The 20,162-nt window shown below is 46.7% G+C and overlaps 1 protein-coding gene across 1 annotated transcript; it reads left to right on the top strand.

Moving 5' to 3' along the window:
- The first annotated feature begins 3,043 nt into the window (after positions 1–3,043).
- Positions 3,044–4,709, top strand: SP5 (Sp5 transcription factor). The gene is given in 3 exon segments (XM_086615929.1): positions 3,044–3,094; positions 3,656–3,979; positions 3,981–4,709. Coding segments are annotated over 3 exon segments (1,104 nt in total).
- Positions 4,710–20,162: the final 15,453 nt, after the last annotated feature.

The following is a 20,162-nucleotide window of genomic DNA, read 5'->3' as shown; positions in this document are numbered from 1 at the left end:
AGCCCATTGGTTTCTTCCAGAAATGAGAAATATATTCTCGATTTTTAAGTAACGTGCTTTCTTGGATGCAGATTTATGGCTTTCGTAGTGTGGCGTCTGTACAGAAACTTACCCAACTTTCCACCAACTCTTTTGTAACGTGACAAATCATTTTGGTTCATCGAGATATCCGGGGAAATAAGGTACCTTAAAGGCTGGGGGGAACCTCGGGATGTTCAGTGTCTCCTGAACTACCTATCGACGCTCATTTCGTTTATAAATATTGTTCAGATTATTATCCTGGCAATTATTTGATAAAACGAATTAAGAAAAATCGAGGCAGGAATTAAATTGGGCACCTCGTAGGAGTCCGGGGTTGGCACAAGTTTGGGGATGTCGAAGTTTAGGGACGACGCAAGCGCGAGCGCTGCCGTTTCGCTTGTCTGGCGCGTTGTTGCTCCTCCAGGGACCAGAGGTGCGGGTCCGGGTCCCCCCTCGGCTCCGGCTGCCCTGGCCCAGCTCAGACGCGAGAGGAAGGCGGCTGCGCTCCTGCCCTGATGCGGCTCCAGTGGCGCGTCCGGAGCTCGGCCAGTGAGCCCGGGGCACCCGACGGCTGCGGGCGGGTGTGCCGCGGCTGTGCGCGGGTGTGTGCGCGCCCTCCCGGCTGCGCTGCTGGCCCGGAGCTCGCTGAGGTTCCCCGTCTCCCGCCGTGTCCCGTGTGGACGCGGCGCAGCCCCCGCCGGATCGCGCACCGGCGGTGCTGGGGGGGTGTTGGCGTGCGGTGGGTGGCACAGCGCTGGAAGGAGGTGCTGGACCCCGCGAGCCCTGCACCCTGGCAGGCGGGCGGGGCACCCCGCCGCCCGCAGCCTCACGCCCTGCCGGGAGCCGCTGCCGGGCCCGGGCCTCCGCCGCGGTGGCGAGCCCTGCCTCGAAGCATCAGTGAGTGGTGAAAGCGCTGGGTGCGGGCGCTGATCTCCCTGTTCCCGACCTGGTGAAGCGGTTACCTGGCACAGGGGAAGAGCTTGAAGTGGCTGCTGCGTAGGGGATCAGTGTTACACGGAGTCGAGCTTTTACTTCTCCCCAGGACTCAATATGGAGCCGTGGGAGAGGACTTGGCACTTTAATCCCTTCAAAGAAACCGATCTAATTCAAGCCCTACAACTCTTGGAAGTCTTTGAGCGGACAGCGATTGTTTCCACAGGAAAGCCAGATAAAGATCTCTGTGTGCTGGCGTTTAAAGAGACTTCAGTGGCGGTGTGAATACAATTGAACCCAGCGACTGCGGGGAAGATCGAGTTACCTGGGCAAACAGCTCCGGAGGACCAGAGCCAGCCGGCATCTGCCCGAAAGGGCACCCGCCTTCCCCCCCAAGACAGAGATGAACGTCCTCGTTTGGTACCTGGCCAAACAGGCCGACTTACACGTTTGCGATGGCCTCGGAGCAGATGGGGAAGCGGCGAGGAGAGGAGCGCGCTTCCAGGGCCCCCGGCGGAGCGCGGCGCTGAGCGGGCCCGCGGAGGGGCGCGGAGGGGCGCGGATCGCTGCCTGGCCCTCGCTGGGCGGCGCGGTACGAGGGGTCCCGCCGGCTCTGCGGACCACAGCAGCGAGCGGTGGCGTTAAGCCGTGACCCAGATGTACCTGATGGTGGTTACCGGAGAAATAGCCTCGCACACGGTCGAAAGAAAAGCAGGATGGGTTCTTCACAGGCACACGCGTGTGTGTGTGTATGTGTATATTATGTATATATATATGTATATTAACAGGCCGAAAGGTGAAGGGTGAGGGAGCAGAGCCCTCGGGGCCGAGTTTGGCTTTGCGGCAGGAGGTGGGCGAGACGGTGGCGGCAGAGACCCGGTAATAGCGTCCGTGCTCCCGAGGCGTCCCCCCGGGCCCGCTCTCGCCCAGGGGCCCGGCCAGGCGGGCTCAGCAGGGCCGCCGGGCGCATCCCGCCTGCAGAAACGCTATCAAGAGAGACTCCTGTCTTCATTTAAAGAAATTACGTCTTTTACACCCGGCTCCCGCTAGGGAAGAGGAAACTTTTCCGTTCGGTTTCTCGGCTGGCCGGTTTGTCGGTGTGTCTGTCCGCGGGAGCCCTTGCTGCCAGCCGCGCCCCGCCGTCCCTCCTGCGGGCCCGCCGTGGCCCCGCGCCAGGCGAGGGCTCCAGATAGCACTGGGCTCCCGGCGGAGCGAAGCGAAACCAAACCCGGCTACCAGAGGGGAAAATGTGCGGTTGTTTGCGGAGTCATATCGAGGGCATATCCCTCAGCCTCGGGGGAAGGGCGGGCGGAGGGAGGGAGCGGGGAGGAACCACCGACAATTACTCCAGGGAAGTTTTACGACCGGGATCGACCAGCCCCGATCAGGTGAACTCGCTGTGCTCCTAATGTTACTTTGAGTCATCAAACACTACCAGCGGAATCCGGAGGCAGATTTCTTGGGCGATAACAAAGACTCATTGTCACTTTAGGGCTCTGCCACAAATCCTTAATTGCAAGGGGGAAAAAAAAAAAAAAGAAGAGGGAGGGAGGGATCCAGTGTCTTGCACATCTAGTGCGAGGGTCTCCAGGCGGTAAGGGGTCCTTTGATCAAGAAAATCCAATTATTTGTGTATATACATTTCCCACATAGTGATTACTTCATTAATTGTCCCGCCTTTATCTCCTCCCTTCCCATCCCCCCTAATAATCAGTTCTTTTATCCAGACCAACAAACACACCATAGGAGCTTTGTGGATTCAAAGGATTTGCTTTCGCTTCTGAAAGAGCCGCTATTCTTTGATGATTGGGTAGCGGCAAACTTCAAAGCCATAAATCTTCCCTCTGACTGGCTGGCGGCCCAGCAAAGTCCTTATCAAATTCTTGGAGGTGATCCTGGTGCAGTCAGACAGTCCGCGGAGATCGCGCAGCGCGGGGGGTGGGACAGGCACGGAGGCGAAGAGATCAGAGGGAAGGAGAGAGAAACAGAGAGAGAGGGGAGGAAGCTGGGCAGCTCCTCGTCTTCCCCTCGCCGTCTCCATGCCTCGGCGGTGCCCCGGCGCCTTCCCCTCGCCCCGGGAGTAGTAGCCATGGCCGCGGTGGCTGTCCTCCGGAACGACTCCCTCCAGGCTTTCCTCCAGGTCAGTACCCGCGCCCGGGACGGCTCGTAGAGGGCCGCATCCCACGGAGCGGCGGAGCCGCGACCCACCTTGCGCGGGGGCAGCCGGCGCCTGCCGCTTCCCTCCCTCCCTCCCGGGGCTTCACCCCCGCGGCGGTCTGGCAGAAGTAGGGAGGGATCCCCGCGGGGGTGAAGACGCCGGGTTCGGTGTCCTCGGGCCGGCAACTTTCCCTCTCCCGCCAGGAGCCCGGCGGTAACTCCAGGCAGCGCCCCGGGGCGGGGGCTACCCCCTGCCCGCGGCGGCCGCTTCCCCAGGCGCTCCCGGCCCAGGAAAGGCGGCGAGGCCGGCGGCAGCAGCCGCAGGCGGGACCGGTCTTTGGGCGGGCCCGTGCTGCCCGCTTGGCGTGCGCGGTTTTCGGAAAGTTTGCCGGCCGTGCGGGGAGCGGCGGGCGCCTCCGGCAGCGCGGGCAGAGGCGCAGAAAGTTTCCCGCGGGCGGCGCGGCCGCTCCCGCGGGTGGGCGGTGGCGGGCGGCGAGTAACGCGCTCTCCTCCCTCCTTCCCTCCCTCTCCCGCTCCCTCGCAGGACCGCACCCCCAGCGCCTCCCCAGACTTGGCCAAGCACTCGCCCCTGGCTCTTCTGGCCGCCACCTGTAGCCGGATCGGACAGCCGGGCGCAGCGCCCTCGGATTTCCTGCAGGTCTCCTACGACCCGACGCTGGGATCTCCCTCCAGGATATTCCACCCGTGGAGCGGCGAGATGCCGGCGCACTCCCCGGGGGGGCTGCCGCCGCCGCACCCCAGCCTGGGGCTGACCCCTCAGAAGAACCACCTGCAGCCCTCCTTCGGGGGGGCGCACGAACTGCCCCTCACCCCCCCGGCGGACCCCTCCTACCCCTACGAGTTTTCCCCCCGTCAAGATGCTGCCCTCCTCCATGGCCGCCCTGCCGTCCAGCTGCCCTCCCGCCTACGTCCCCTACGCCGCCCAGGCCGCCCTGCCGCCCGGCTACTCCAACCTGCTGCCGCCCGCGCAGCCCTGCCGGCAGCTCTCGCCCAACCCGCCGCCCGAGGACATCCCCTGGTGGAGCATCCAGCAGGCCGGCGCCCCGGGCGGCTGCGGCCACCGCTTCCCCGCGGCCGCGGCGCTGCCGCGGAGCCTGGTGCTGGGCCACTCGGACTTCGCCCAGTACCAGACGCAGATCGCCGCGCTGCTGCAGACCAAGTCTCCCCTGGCGGCCACGGCCAGGAGGTGCCGCCGCTGCCGCTGCCCCAACTGCCAGTCGGCCGCGGGCAGCGCCCCGGAGGCGGAGCCGGGCAAGAAGAAGCAGCACATCTGCCACATCCCCGGCTGCGGCAAGGTGTACGGCAAGACCTCGCACCTGAAGGCGCACCTGCGCTGGCACACGGGCGAGCGGCCCTTCGTCTGCAACTGGCTCTTCTGCGGGAAGAGCTTCACCCGCTCCGACGAGCTGCAGCGGCACCTGCGGACTCACACGGGCGAGAAGCGCTTCGTCTGCCCCGAGTGCGCGAAGCGCTTCATGCGCAGCGACCACCTGGCCAAGCACGTCAAGACTCACCAGAACAAGAAGCTGAAGGCGGCGGCGGACGGCGTCAAGCGGGAGGACGGCCGCGACCTGTGACCGCCGGGCGGCGGGGCGGGACCGGCCCGGGCCGGGCGGCGGCCGCCGCACCCGCGGGCCGAGCTGAGCCGCGCCGCGACGGGGACGCGGGTTGAGGGCGCTCCGCAGCCGGGGGCAGGGCGGCGGCGGGGGAGCGGGCGGCCGGCTCTAGGACTCGTGTCGGGCCCGGCGAGCGGGAGCTCGGGCAGGGGGCGGCGCCGGCAGTAGCCGTGGCCTCCGCGGACCCTCAGGCCCGGGACTGGACGCTCGTAGGGTCCCGGGGCCGCAGCTGCCGCGGGCCCTCATCCTGGGGTAGGCGCCCCCCGCCCCCGTCGCCCCGGGGCACGGCTGAGGGGAGGCCGCGGCCGTCGGGGCGGGAGCGGGGCCGCCTCGGTCCCCGCCTCGGGGGTCGGGGCTTGTGGGTGCCCGGGGATGGGGCGGCAGCGTCCGCCCGCCCATGCGGGGGTCCGGCCCCCGGTGCTTTCAGGGGAAGAGACTGATGTTTTGTGTACAGGTTATTTAATAGTTCTGTTCGAATACAAGTGTTTCTCTCCTCGTCCTCGGCCCCGCGCGGGGCTCCAGCATGAGATGTTTCTGTAAAGCGACCCGCGACTGCAGCGTGAAATAAACACGTTAACACTGGGGTCACGCAGGGAAGGTCCCGCCGCGTCGGTTTCATTCGATCGTGCCGCGGGCTGTCCCCCGCCCGCCCGGAGAGGGCCGGGCCCCGCCGCAGGCGGCCGCCGCCGTCCCACCTTTCCCGCTGGGCCGTGTCCAGCTTCATCGCCGCGGTCAAGCGGAGCTCAGCGCACGGTGACCCGGGAGCTGCTCATGGTAAACGCCTTTAAAATCCGTAGCTTCTTCGGAGCGATGTTGGCCTGTTGGTTTGGCTTTGTGGTTGTTGATTTTTTTTTTTTTTTTAATTATTATCATTGTTTTATTTCCTACACACTGTGAGACAAAAGAGAAACACATGGTGCCAGTACTGGGAGTGCACGTACGGGGCAAGTACTGCGGATGGGGATACGCATTTGAGCGGAGGTGGGCGGTAGTCGAAGTTAATAACGCCCCTTCTCAGAGAGGTCCAGGCCACAGGGACAGCCAGCCATTGGCACGGCACAGCCAAAACGTGCTTTCCGCATGTTAACTCTGTGTAAAATCGAAGAATTTAAGGGTGAGACACTTGTCATCCTCCCAGTGTGACGGAATGGCAATCACTCTCCTGCACAGGGGAAGATACGTGGCACAAAACTGTTTAAAAGTACTTTGTAGACAGTGACAACTTTTAGGGTTCCTTATGTCTCATTGGGCACCACGTAAGGATGAGTTTAGGCAAATTTCTGTTTAAAATTATAACCCTTTTTACTGCAGTGAGTTCCCTGTTTCTTTTTTTAGCTGAAATTTGTGTAGAACAAACAAATGAGGAACCTGATTAGTCATTTGCTAAATTTTGCATTTTAACATAGAGAATATGTTATTTGCTCCTTATATTTTTACCAAGTCATCTTTATTTTCTGGTTACCTAATGAGACAGCCAAATAAAAAGTGCCATCAAAACCTCACTGGGACTAATACGGAACTGTTCAGCCTCAGACGGGTTCCTCTGGTGGAAGTTGTCAAACAAGCTTCTGCACAACCATAATGATAGAGATACACTTTGCCATAGGCTTCTGGATCAAGAAAAGCAGCAGCTCAACAAACGTTTGTAATGACAGAATGTGTGAAACTGATGTGTTTGTATGGGTGTCAGATACCACAGAGAATCTGTTCTCTCGGGAAATAATGAGGTGAGACAATACCACCAGAACCCTCACATCTGAAATAATGAGAAGTTTATGGACAGTTACCATGGTACAGCTCAATATTTTAATGTTTATTCTGAATTAATTTCCTACACCATATTCTTAGGGTCAACTTATTAAATTAATAACCAAGCAGTTACCTTCTTTACTACTGAAGGTAGTAAAGGTTATCTTCTATAACCTGTCCTATTACAGAAAGCCTGGTGAGAAATATGTTTAGTTTCATTGGTTAGCCTTCTTTCGCCAAAGATTTAGGCTCTAGAGGCATATTGTTGAAGCATATTAAGTAGAAGATACCTTTAGTGTTACAGAATGAGCGACAGCAAGGTAGGAAGTAACAGATGGACCTGATCCAGAAGTCCTTAGTCAAAAAAGTCTTTGAGACAAAAGTGCATCCCATTTCCTGCTGACATATGATTTAAATATGTCATCAGGACTAACAATGTTTTCTGCTTTTTAAAATGTTTTATGGCCCACAGTGGCAACCTGCTTCCTTTCTTTGGTATTAAGTTACATTAAGAATGTAGTGTTACAGAATTCAGGACTGCGTTAGAAGAGAGTTTGTTTCACTAAAGAGTCTTCCAATTCTGTGTTCAGGTCAGACCTATTTAAAACGGACAGCACAGTAAAGTGCTTTTGTTGGTAGCAGTAGAGGGGCAATGACAGTAGCCCAGAGTACAAAAGTTCCACTTACAGGGAAGAATAATGGACTGGGATGTTGCCACACGTTAATGGCCTTTCACTGCTAGGTAAGTGCCGAGATCAAGAGGAAGTATTAATGTGAGCTGAAGCAATGTATTAGTTGGTTTCTGGCACGAGTCTAGCCTGACTAAGAACTAGAAAACCGTTCCTGTTAGAGCGGGTGTAACAAGCAGAAAATAGCCTGATAATAATGAGGATTTCTAAGCTGGACCGTTATAGAAAGATTTTCCTCCACTTGGATGACAAACTGAATTTACCCAGCATCTACGCTGGCTGGTCAAGCCTGATTATTTTGGGTTCTTACTCCTTCCTCAAGAAACAACTTGTACTGAAATACTGAAAGTTACCAGCCACTGAAGTGTGAGCCTGCAAGTAATTTATGTTATAAGCAAAAGACCATAGCCCAGGCAATGCCTGCATTGTGTCAAGGGGGTGGTGGTATCTGATTTAAAAAAAAAAAGGCATGTCGTAGCCTATGCACCTTGCATAACATCTGTATAATGACTACATTTAAAGCATGAAAGTGCACAGGTTAAAAATACGTACAGTCAAAATTAGTTAAATACCTGTCATGAGAGAGAGATGCATTTAAGTGAAAACCCACAATGTCAAATGCTAATGAAAATCTTAATCTGTGAGAATAGTAAAAAGAAAAAAACCCGCAGAAAATCAGGGATTCATGACACAAGGTAAGTAAAAGTAACAGTTTAGAATATAAAAAATATTTAATGAAACATTATTTCCCTCTAAAGCTTGTAAATAGTTCATTGGAAAAAAGAGGGCATATCCATCATAGCTGTTCCATATTCATCTCTAAATAGCTAAATCATATGATAGCTTTTCAATTGAAATCGTTAAACTTTTATAGTAATATGGCATTTAAATATACATGTGACCTTTCTGATGTATGGGTAGAGCGTTACAAAAATATATTGCTTACATCTCAAGAATTTATTTCTAGTTGGCAAATTGCAGTCTAATAAAATTAACTTTTAATTTTGCATTCACAAAATACATTTTACACTTTTAGCTCTTTCCAATCAACTAGAACAGCTGTTCATTTTATAAAATTAAATGATTAATATTCTTTTTAATTATACATTTTAAGTACATATGCTGCTCAAGGTCAATTCATTTCTGAATTTTAAAACTTAAATGTCATTGGTATAATAGACACATCATATAAACTAATTCATCTTGTAGTTAGTTCAAATTAATTCATCTCTACCAAAAAATCAAGATTTGGTTTAAAAACTTGAGATTTGGCATGCGTTCTGTGTTGAAAAGTGTCTTTCGCACTTGGACAAAAATTTAAGTAGAGAATATTTAAAAAAAATCAAACCAACCAACATTATTCTTCAGCTAGTTTTATTTTACATGTTGTTAATCAAATTATTTTTAGTTAAGGGCCAAATCACATAATCCAAATGGGGCTTTATCACAATAAAACTTTCATATTGATTTGAGTAAGACTTTCACCTGGGAGAAGGTTGCAGGATTCACCTTTTGGTCCTGACTGACCATACTCTCACTGCAATAATCCAACAAATTGTAAAGTTATGCTTCATACCTCCTCAACTACTATTACAGAAAAAGTAGGATAAAGTTTTTTTAAACTGTATTGGGAGACGTCCTTCCTAGCACCTTCACCATGTAATTCTTCCTTCCATACTAAATTATAGATGTGATTTTTGAAAGAAATATTTAATCTCAAATTATTTGCAGATTTTGAGAGATTGCATTAAGTTTTAAAGTAACTACAACTTAACTATTTCAGTTTGTAAATTCTCACCTGTATCTAATGTTAGTCTTGAATACCTTAGAAATGGGGAATATAAAATGCTGATGTCTTGAAACTCTTGAGACGAAAGATACATTTTACTGTTCAGTGATACTAAAGGATTTTAGCAGACCACTCAAAAGTTCATAAATAGGGTAAATTATATGTCTGTGCAAGTAGTTGCACAATTATCTAGGCACTTTTAAATGAGCCTTGTACCATTTATTAGATCTTGACAGTTTATCCCTGTACTGAGTGGTGAGAAATGAAAGTATAGTGCCTAGCTTATTGTCAGATCTCATGGCTTGCTGTAGAATCTTTTTTTCTCTATTTTAATCTCTCCAATTATTTTACACTTTTTATGAGATTCTCATGAGTCCTCTGGTAAAAATGTGGGGTCTGCCACTCTGGCACATGATGGAGTCAACTCAAAGACCTCTTAGATTTTCTTGGCAAACTCTTTAAAAATACTTATCAAACAGGCTCCTGAAGTCTTCGAGACTACGGAACTGAAAAGCAAAGCTTTCCTCCAAAGGGACTGCCTAGCAGCTATCTTCAATGACTTTGCATTTAAACAGCATCCAAGCCACCAAGGACCGGGAAGTGTTCAGCAACCAGCAAGGCTCACAATTGTCAGGTAAGTGTTAAAGTGCAGCACAGAGGAGGATCCAAGGCTGATTGAAAGAACAGTCTTGATCAGAGAAAATCAGCAGAAGTGTGTGTAATTCAAAGGGTCTTTTAAATAAGCTTATGGGGTTTATTCCCTGTTAATATTTACTCCCAACTGATTTGAAGTCATAGAGGTGTTTCAGTATGGATAATGAAAACCAAAGAAAACATGTATTTTGACCTCGTGATTGTGACGAGTCAGTTGGAGAGTATGGATAGTGAGATTTGGCCTTTAACCTGGAGGCCATCGATCCTGTTTTTCTTCTCATCATCTCTTAATTTTTTCGTGGTACACATTTACTCGAGTACACACAAAATCCCAGCACGTCCCTGACCCAGGTCTGGTGATTACAGTGCTGCTTTAGCCATGTTAACGGGGCCCAGCCTGAGGCTGTGTACGAATCCTGTGTGCTCACTGAGAAAGGTTACGGATGCCCACTCTGGTGTGTAAGTACCTAGTGGGGGTCCATCTCCTCTGCAGGTGGCTGTGCAGTGAATCCCATGCTGCAATGTACTGAAGTTAGTGCCCAGGAACTCCTGAAGAAGTGGTGAGTTTGTACTCAGTGTGAACCGAGTCGCTATTTGCTGAACCATTTAAGTGCACTCTTTAATGGTGCAGAGGCCTTGTACAGTCTCTGTATAGGTTCTGGTTTCTCCGTTAGTGGTAGCAAGGCCAGGCCAGAATTTCCTTTCATAAAATTAAATTACAAAAAAATCGTAATAATCCACTTTATGACATCTGATCCCCTTTAGCTCTGCCTAAGCACGGAACACTTTACCAGTGTAGGAATATTGTATACGAGAAGCCGCTTTAATGTGTGCATCACCGTAGTGACCCTTCCTCTCCTGCACTTTTGCCTCCCCTCCTCCAGAGTAAAAAAGAAGCTGTACCAGCAAAAGCGCTATCTTGTCTGTCCTGCTGCATCTACACTAGAGTCTTCTGCTGGTGCAGATGTCTCCTGTAAGGGTTACGTTTTTTATTCCCCCATGATTGGCACAATTGTGCCTGCAGCAGCATGTGTTTGAAGCCTGGTTTACCTCATCCTTAAGTGAGCACAGGCTTTTTATGCTTTGGATTTAATTGTTCTCTCTAGCCTAACAATATAATGTAACCTTTGCCTTAAGGTAAGAACCTCCGTCTCGCTCATCTTAATCACCCTTCTCTAGGGCATCGGTCACCGGCTTTTCCTAGCCATTGATGCCAATACCCATCAAGTAACTCACTTTAGGCAACATCATAATTTGCCCTTCCTGTCAACCTGTCCCATCATAAAAGGCAATCTTTTTCACATGTGTAATTTCCTGTTGCTGCTGAATCACAGACTTTTACCATGACAGTGACCGAGATGTCCTGAACTATTATATCTCCACAGTGTTTAGTAGGAGGAACAATGAACCACAAGGGGGAAAACGAAAAAACCACCTTTTTTTAGGAGACTCTTATATTTGAAATGGAAAATAATATTCAAATGCCATAAACTGTGATATTTTTCACAAGTTAGGTGTTTCTGTGTACAAATATCCATATCACCAGCTTCCTCAGAAACAATAGTGTGTGCCTACATTTTTGTATTTTTAAAAGGTAGGGTTGTCTGCAAAAACAATATAGTCCTATTATCTGTAAGTCCCTGTTCTTATTAAACAGTCCCTGAGCTGTTTAAACATTCCAGTATTAACTGATATACCCCAAAACATTTTTCATTTTCCTTTTTAACATGAACCAGCCATCACAGAGCACACTTTCAAAACAGGCTCTAATTACAAAGCAGGTTAAAAAAATTTTATTAGACCAAAGCCCATATCTTCACTTGAGGTCATATCCCACATGCTTTATTCAGGATCAGATGGCGTGCCTGTGATCTCCACATGCAGATCTCTCATCTGAATGGAAAGGAGATGTCAGTCACACTGCCACATTCTCCCTTATTTTAGACAGCTCTCCACAAGTCTAGGATGCACATGTGAAGAAAAGAAGGGAAAATGCGCACTATTCACTCATTAAAGATTAGACAGGAAAGATAACACAGCCTGAAAATGTCAGGTGGTCTCAGCTACTGTATGTTAATCCCAAAGGAGTGCAGAAACAGCTTCATTTCTTCCCTTCACATCTAAATAATTTGCTTTCCTTCCTACCAGGAATAGCGGTAGTGCTTTGCTTTTGTTGAACTCCACAAAGAACAGCGAACACTTAACATCTGCTTACTTTACATGTTATATAGCACACCGCTTGTTCACCTTAGTAGCCCAATGTAGGAGGCCCATTCTTCTCAGCATTGCCTGATCCTTCAGCAGTGTGGCTCCACTGACTTCTTTCAGTTAATTTGCTCTAAAAGAACTGAAAGAAATAGTTTTAAGCAGGCAAAGATTACACTTTTATATTTTCCAAGATATTAACCAAATCTTCTTATGTGCCTACATGAGACCTAAGGCTATGTCTGAGCTTCTTAATAAAATGCTTGAATAAATTGTATAATGATGCTGAGAAGCTACTTCCAAGTACTGTAATCAAGGCTATGTGCAGTGCTTGAATAGTTAAGTTAGAGAGAGCACAACCGTGAGCAATCTTGTTAGAGGAAGCAGGTTTTCTGTAACACTATTTAAAACTGGCCAGAGCAGCTCCATTAATGCATGTAAACACGGGAACTCTAACTCTGCTACCCCAATGGGATCTTGAATATACAAAGAACAACACTAAACACGCCCGGCACATCCTGGCAGTCTACAGGGAGGTGTTTTTTCTCATCAGAGGAAAGGCTTGTAAAAGTTTTTCCCACAAGGGGAAAAAACAGGTTCATGGATCTGAAGATCAATAAGGAGGGCGAGGCAGAAGACCAAGCAGCAAGGGAACCCTTTTTCATGGGCCTCATTTGCTTAAGCTCACAAATATCAACACTAAGAAAGAGTCCTGGTTGCCTTCTCTACCCTTGAATGCAGAGGTGACACAAGACTCAAGAATTTTTAGAAGCCTTTAGCTGATTCACTTCCACCAGTTTCCCCACACAACTCAGGAGAGTTTGTGGTACAGCCCCGAAGTTCTCTGTAGGGTGTTCCACTATGCAGTTGTTTTGTTGCTTTCATGGGGTTTGTTCTTTCCCCTGTCCCCCAAAAATCAAATAATTGTGCAAAATTACGCTATTTTGAAATACCACAGTATGCAAGAAGAAGAAAGTTTCCTAAGGTAAATACAGTGATTGCAGAGTACTGAAATTGCTGAGACTTAAATGTGGGAATTACCTTCTAGTTTTACCATGCAATTATTTTTCTTATTAGAACCACAGTTTTAATCAGCTAAGAAATATTAAATATTAAACAGCCAGTAAAGCAGAATAGTATGTTACATTAAAATAATTCTTTATGAAGTGCCTAAGTACATTACAACCTCATTTGTCTTTTATTATATGCATTAATTCATCCTAGACTTAATTTAAAATAGGTGTCAGGTATCAGCTATAATACTCAGATCTGGATTCTGATCTAGATGCTAAAGCCTGTGCCACTTCCTGAGCATGTTCAAGAAACGGGAAGGAGGAGGATAAGTTTAGGCCTGCTTTTAATCAGCTACAGCAATTAGATGTTTTGAATACTCAGAATGATGTATTAGAATTATACAATTATTTGGTTTGTTCAGTTGCTTTTCAATACACTTGAGAACCAGCTCCTAATTAAGATACACAAACTATCAAAGATGAAAAACTTAGATGGTGGTAAAAACAATTAGAATGATGATGTAGGCTTAGATTCCCCGTGGTTTTTGTACAGATCTGCAAGACAGCATGAGGTATGGGCATGTGGAACTTGCCTTCTCTGCACAAGGTCCAGAAACAGCTGCAGTACTTGTGTGCCCTACAGGGACATGAGCCACCTCGGAGCAGGTGGGATGCTCAGGGACATGGGTCTGTTTTCCCAGAGCTGACTGAGTACTCTGACAACAGATTTACCCTTCAAGGGAACTGCTGCAGTTATCCATTGCCTCTGGGTAAGGAGCTGTTCCTGTCTGCACAATTCCTTCCAGGGAGCAATAGTCCAGGGGTGCTGCAGTCCTCATCCTGCTCCTGTGCCCAGACTGTTAAATCACAGCAGAGCCTCTACCTGTGGAGCATATGCCAATTATGTGTTAATTATTTGTTATTTCAGTTTGGAGAACATTCCTTCCTATTTAAAAAGTGTAAGAGGAAAGCACAGCATACAACAAAGCACATTTTATAAAATAGAAAAAGATAAGTGATCCAACCAAGATTACCAAGATTACTTCCAATTATAGGCATGCCTCACCCCTTTAAAACTAATAGACTATATAATATACCATCCTTAATATGTTCTGAATGTATTACTCTTGATCTCAAAAGCAGTAAGAGCAATCTCTCTCATGAAATCCTGCTGCAGAAATGACTGAGTTCCTACCATCTCAATGCCACATGAAAAACCTTAATCAAAGCAACCAAACGTCTTGACTTACTGCTGATTCCACAGCACGTTTTTAGAGTGGTATCACTTTTATCTATCATCATTTATTCAAAAAGGTAAATCAAAAGCATAAAATAGTCTCATCTGATTTTTTGCCTGCAGGAGATGTCCTCCTTGTTGGTTAAGCCATGAAGTGTCACATCAGTCAGAGACAAACTAAGTAGCCAACCTGACTTTCTGTTCTCTTTTTTCCATGTACAGAAGTTTCTTATGCACAGGTTACAGTCAAGTATGAAAATTAGGATTTTTAAAATTAAAGTATTTGTCTTCAGCAGCTCAGCTGACACAAAGAAGTACTTGTTCTTAGAAAGGTGCAACGTTTTTTTCAATTGCTGATCAGGAAGCCAATCCTCTATTAATCCTAACCGAGTAATCTGAATATACCACTGATGCCTGTTAGTGAGATGCATTTAGAGTCGTATTAATGATGAATAATACCAAGGATTTTTACAGTCTGAATTCTACAAATAAATCCTAACATTTGTATATGTAAAGTCATAGTTTTCTCACATTTTGACTTTTATCAAACTTATTTTCATTTAAAATAAGTCATTAGGAAATCACTTTGAACTAGACTGCAATAAGCAATGCTTCTGCCGAAAAGGTTCACAGAAAGGTTGGATCTGCTCAGGGATAGATGGCATGTTAGTTAACACAGCTAATGCCCGTAAGTTTTTGTGATCGGTGGCAACAGAAGAGCGTAGCTAGGATCACATCTTGGCACCTTCAGCTCTCAGGCCTCGGTGGTTAGGTTTTTATTAACACCTCTCCACCAAGATGCAGCTTTTTCTAACTTCTTAGGAGGGCTCTGGTTCATGCCTCTAGGGTCAGAGTATTTTATCCACTCCTAAGAGTATTCCAGCTACATCTGTTTAAAATCACTTCAGTGCCTTTGAGGGGGTGTGTAAGACCTTAAGGAAGCTGCAGAACCGTACATACCCTGAGAGTCAACCAAATAATCATTAGGGAGTCCCAGAACGCAGGAAGAGTCCCTGCAACACGCATCTTCCTTTGGCAGCAGGAACGGAGAAGCTTGAACTGGTTTTCTCAGGGGAAATGGTAAACATAATGGAGACGCATAACTGTTATAAGCCAGACCAAAGGTCTGTTTAACCTAGGAGCCTGTTTTCCAGTAACAGATGCTTAAGGAAAGTGGATTAAAACCAAGGCATATATAAAACAGATATTCCCCTTGGCATGGCCTCTCAGCTTCTGGGGAACAGTGCTTCAGAAACTTCCTGAGCTGGAATCACATTTCGTTTGTTGTGTTTAATAGTCACAGATAGGCCGATCCATCACAGATTTGTCTCATCCCTTTATGACTGGATTTACACTTTACGGGTCCGCAACGTCTTTTGATAGTTGTCTGTGCGGCTGGATCATATCCTCACTGAAAAGAAAAAGCATGATAGCTTTACAGCCATTTCACTTTTCCCTGGATGGCCCTTAACACCGAGGAACCGCGCACGGCCGTGCCGTTCCCACCGCACGGTCTCGTACCGCGCTCCACAACCTCTCGCTGCGACCTCGCCTCTGCCCCCTCGCCCAGACCACCCGCGGCACACCGACCCCCGGCACCCCTTTCCTACCCCCGCCCTCTCCGCGCCGGGCGGTGGCAGCCGCGCCCCCGCAGCAGGAGATCTCCGCGCCCGGCGGGACGGCGGGAGGTGCCGCCGTCGGTGCAGCCCCCGGCGCCCCGCCCGCCGGGAGCGGTGCCGGGGCGGGGGCGCCGCCCGCCCGCCTTCCTCCAGGGCCCAGACCGCCTTGGCATGGCTGCTCCTTACCCCGCCAAACGAGAGGCAGGGCGTGCGGTACCGGCCGTTCGCCCGGCGCTTGTCGCGGCGGAATTCGCCCGCCGTGGGCGGGTGCCAGGGCCGGCGCCGCGGGCGCCGTTCTGCTGTGGGACAGGTGGTCGCTGTGGGGACTTGAGGAAATAAACCTGACTGGAACGCCGGGCGTATTTCAGACTTCTTTGTGGTGAATTGAAACTTGTTTCGCAGAACCGTCGGTCGGAGTCCCTCAAGGTTTTTTCAAAAAGAGTCGCTTGGTGACTGGACCCCTGGCTTTTATTTCTCTGCCATGGCGCGTTCCTCTCCCTGCGGTGGTGTCAGCTTTGGCGTTCTCTTAGTTTGTTGTTCCTGAAGGTAAGGTATGCACCCGCATTTTCACTCAGAGCTGTGTTCCTCATAGCTTGTCCCTGGGCTGTCAAATGTCACCGTAGGCTCAAGTGTAGTATGCAAAGCCCAGAGAAGCTTTTATCCCATTAATCGAAAACTTTGGAGTTAAAGGAGTGAGTTAAAATATGTGGGTTTACTGCTTTCCAGATCTTTTTATATGCCTGTATAACATTAAAGATGATTTAATTTAAAGAATAAAATGTGATTTGACAAGCAAACATTCCTGACTTTTATCTTATCCCTTTATTCCATTGTACAAAAAGATGAAAACAGTTAAGATGTTAACATCTGAAAGGTGATAGCCCTTCTGATGCGTTATTTCTCTCAGGATAAATTTCCTAACACGTTTTTATGGTCTTAGGTGTGTATTCCCAAGACAACGTACAAGATCTGGTGAGTTTCCTGTATGCTTCGGGTGACGGACGATTGTCGCAAGAGACTTGGTTCAACATTCGGAGTCTGTGCTACTTAGGCCAGGTTAAGTAGTTACTGCTGTCTTTTTTTCTTCCCTCGTTCTGCCTGAGCTGTTTGTTCCTACTCTTGAACCGGCCCCTGCAATGTGTCTTTGAACCAGATCCAGCTGGTATGAGTCAACTGAAAATTAACCTACCTGGGGGAGCAGGAGGGAGTACTGGGTCTCGTTGGTTCCCTGGGGTACAAAAAGTAACAGCAGGTGAGAACGAGGCAAGGGTAAGAGTGGTAGTTGTGTAGAGTTGCTGCCCATTCTTGGGGCTCTGGGAGAGGGCTTGTAGTATGTGGGGCAACTCTTGAGTATGGGCACAGTTACAGGCACTCAGGAAAACTTGCTAATCTCCTATGCTGTGGTTATTTCGGTGGCCTTCTCCATCTGTTGTCAGAAGAGTAAGTAGGATTGTGTCTGGGGTGTCAATGAGATGTCTGAATTTCAGCTACTTCCTTGGGTGGTAGCACTGTTTTCTGCCTGTCACTTTACTACATTGAAATATGCATTTACTGAAGAAACTTGCTACTCAAGACCTCTTTCTGCTCCTAATTAAGTAAAAGGAAAAACTTTCTCTGACTTTTAAGGGAGCGGGGTCTGGCCCTGCAATGGAATTCAAACGTAAAACATCAGGCTTCCCTGACAGCTGTGTGCCTTCTGTGAGGGGAGGCTAAAACCTGACAACAAAATATGGCTTGCTTTGGCCACTTCAAAGTGAGATAGTGGCAAGGGGAAAATGCTTATAAATGCCAGTGCTGGCAAGGAGAGCAGAGAGACTTTGGTCTGCCACTTTCAAGGATGTACAGCTACTGTGCGTTGAGGAATTCTGCTTTTTGGTATTGAGCTTCCAATCTGTATACTGTAGGAAAATGTATGTATTCTTAAGACTGACCACAAAATAGAGAGTTTTATTTTTGACCCAGAGAAGTTGCAAATCTTTTTGTTGAATGTTCTTAATATTTCTTTTGGCATATGGCTATTGTGTCATGGGGCCCTTTCAGCCCAAGATTAAAGGAAAACCAGCTGATTCTCTTTACAGGAGCCTTCAGATAACTCTGCTAAATTTTATAGTGGATATGATCACCAAACTTGTTTAAAAATAATTTCTTTATGTTTTATTTTATTTTTCAGCATTTTGGAATGCCAAAAGTCATCAGTCTGGATGTATTTTCTTACGAGCTGTCTGTGACTGCAGATAATGTGTTGGGTTTCTTTTAAGTAAAGAGTTTAAAATTTCTTTTCTTAAAACACTGGAAAGTATGTTTGTTATTAAGCTAATTATGAACATATAAATAGCATATTTTAATATCTAATATTTTTATTTTGTGATTTTTTGTTCAAGTTTTAAAGAAATATTATTAATATTTGTATCCTGTCTTTTGTGTGGCCAGGAAGACCCTGATTAAAACTAATAATAGTATTGTAGTGTAATCTCTCTGTTTTACAGTGTAGATTGCGTAGTTGACACATTCACTTTCTGAAAAATTGCTCTGACACGAGTACCTTACTTGGGATATCTATCATGAGAAAACGTGTGTTCCCTCTCATGTCCCAAATGAAAAATAAAATCTTTTCAACACCTGTATCCAACATGTCTTTCCTATGTTAAATGTATAACTTTAAACACTGTATTTCAGACTTTCAAATTATTTTTCACTATTTTTTCATGTTAAACTATGCAATTATGTGTAACATGAGTATTTTAAACTTTTATTGTCTAACATAGAATAATTGTGTAAAGTTTTTCCATTCATTGATCCCTAAAGTTTAAAATTGTTTGTTTGTTTGTTTATAAAATTAAACACTTTTTAATTAAGTATCCCTATAGCTACCTAAAGATATTTGAGAAAAGAAAAAAAAACAACACCCACCTCAGAAGTTCAGCACACATTAGATGCTCAGTAATACACGTAATTTGTCCTCTATACAGCTGTCATATACAGCAAACTGTTCAAGATTAGAGAACTCAGTTAGAAATACTGTTTCAATTTTGTTTAAATTACATTTTACTGTTGCTACATAAAAACAATATGAGCGTATACTCTCAGAATTATGCACCACTATCCTTGTAAGCTCCTGTAAGTTGTATTTATCAACCCTGGTCTGTAGACATGTGTGTGTATGCTTACACAAACATCTATGTAACTTATTCTAAAAGTTTTAAACAGAGATTTTGTATTAATAGCAATGCACAACAGAGATCCTTCTAGAAATGTTACGCTGTTAAGAATGAAACCACACATTAATGTTTCCAAGATGTTTCGTAGGATGATGTCTTAACAAGTGACTACAGGGGTGGTAGTTCAGTTTTTTACTACCTTTACACTTGTCTTACGACATATTTTCCTATATGATCATGAATCATCTCATATACAAACCTCTCTTAAGCATATGGAAACTTTAACAATATGATGCTAACTTTGTTGTGGTAAACTAATTACAAATGAAAAAATACAAATTGCAAAAAATAGAATTTTTATATGTAAAAATGGCGCAAATGTACTGTGCCTGGTGTTTAGGTGGACTTACTCTAGAGACATCTGTAATGGACAAGGCAAGAAAAGAAAGACACATCTTGATGTTTAAAGTGTTTTAGAAAGCCTTCATTGTACAAAGGCCATAAGAAGAAATCAGTTATATGGATCCGGGAAAGTCTGGTTGTAGATAAAGAGAATTTCGTAATGGCTACTACAACCACCATTTATTCGTAAATGTTTTTCCCCCTTATTGTGTGTTAAGAAGTTATTTAAATGAGTTTTTCATATAGTAGTATGCAGCAATATATTATATTTGAAGTAAAAATGTTTCTGCTTTAGGTTTTGGTAATTTGTGCCTAATATCTAGAGAGTATAAAATGAGTTGTTGTACTTGTTTACTGTGATTTGCTGGGATATCACTCCATGACAAGGTTACATTGACCTATCATTTCATGCGTCAGCGGTTCTTCTATTGCCCTGATTTGATCAAGCTTAGTGGATAAAAGAGAAGCAATCCACCCAGTAGACCAAACTGGAATTATAACAAAAAATGCACATTCTGAAGGACAATGTAGGTCCAATATAGTACTTACTGCACTAAGCATTGTTTTTGTGATGTGTCAGATTTTAAGTTTCTTTCATAAAGTTTGTTCAAACTTCTACACTCAAATTTTGTGATTTGATTTTATGTAGTTACTGTAGCTACAGTTGAGGAAAAAGGTAGGGGTTTTTGTAGCTACTGGAGGCTTTTTCAGGTTAGATACTTGTGAAAGTGCAATAAATCTTTTTCGCTTTAAAGTCACAGTGGTTTCTGGGTGTCTCTTTGTTGTACAACTCTTGATACTGCTGTTGCTCCTCATGCTGAAGAACTTCACCATTTTACAGTCATAAAATGTCAAAAAACGTCAGTGCTTTGCTGGATAGATTGCTTCTCATAGAGATT

Source organism: Tauraco erythrolophus, chromosome 8 (assembly GCF_009769465.1).
Source record: "Tauraco erythrolophus isolate bTauEry1 chromosome 8, bTauEry1.pri, whole genome shotgun sequence".
Taxonomy (NCBI): Eukaryota; Metazoa; Chordata; class Aves; order Musophagiformes; family Musophagidae; genus Tauraco; species Tauraco erythrolophus.
The sequence above is the reverse complement of the archived record's forward strand: the minus strand, read 5'-3'. Positions and strand labels throughout refer to the sequence as shown.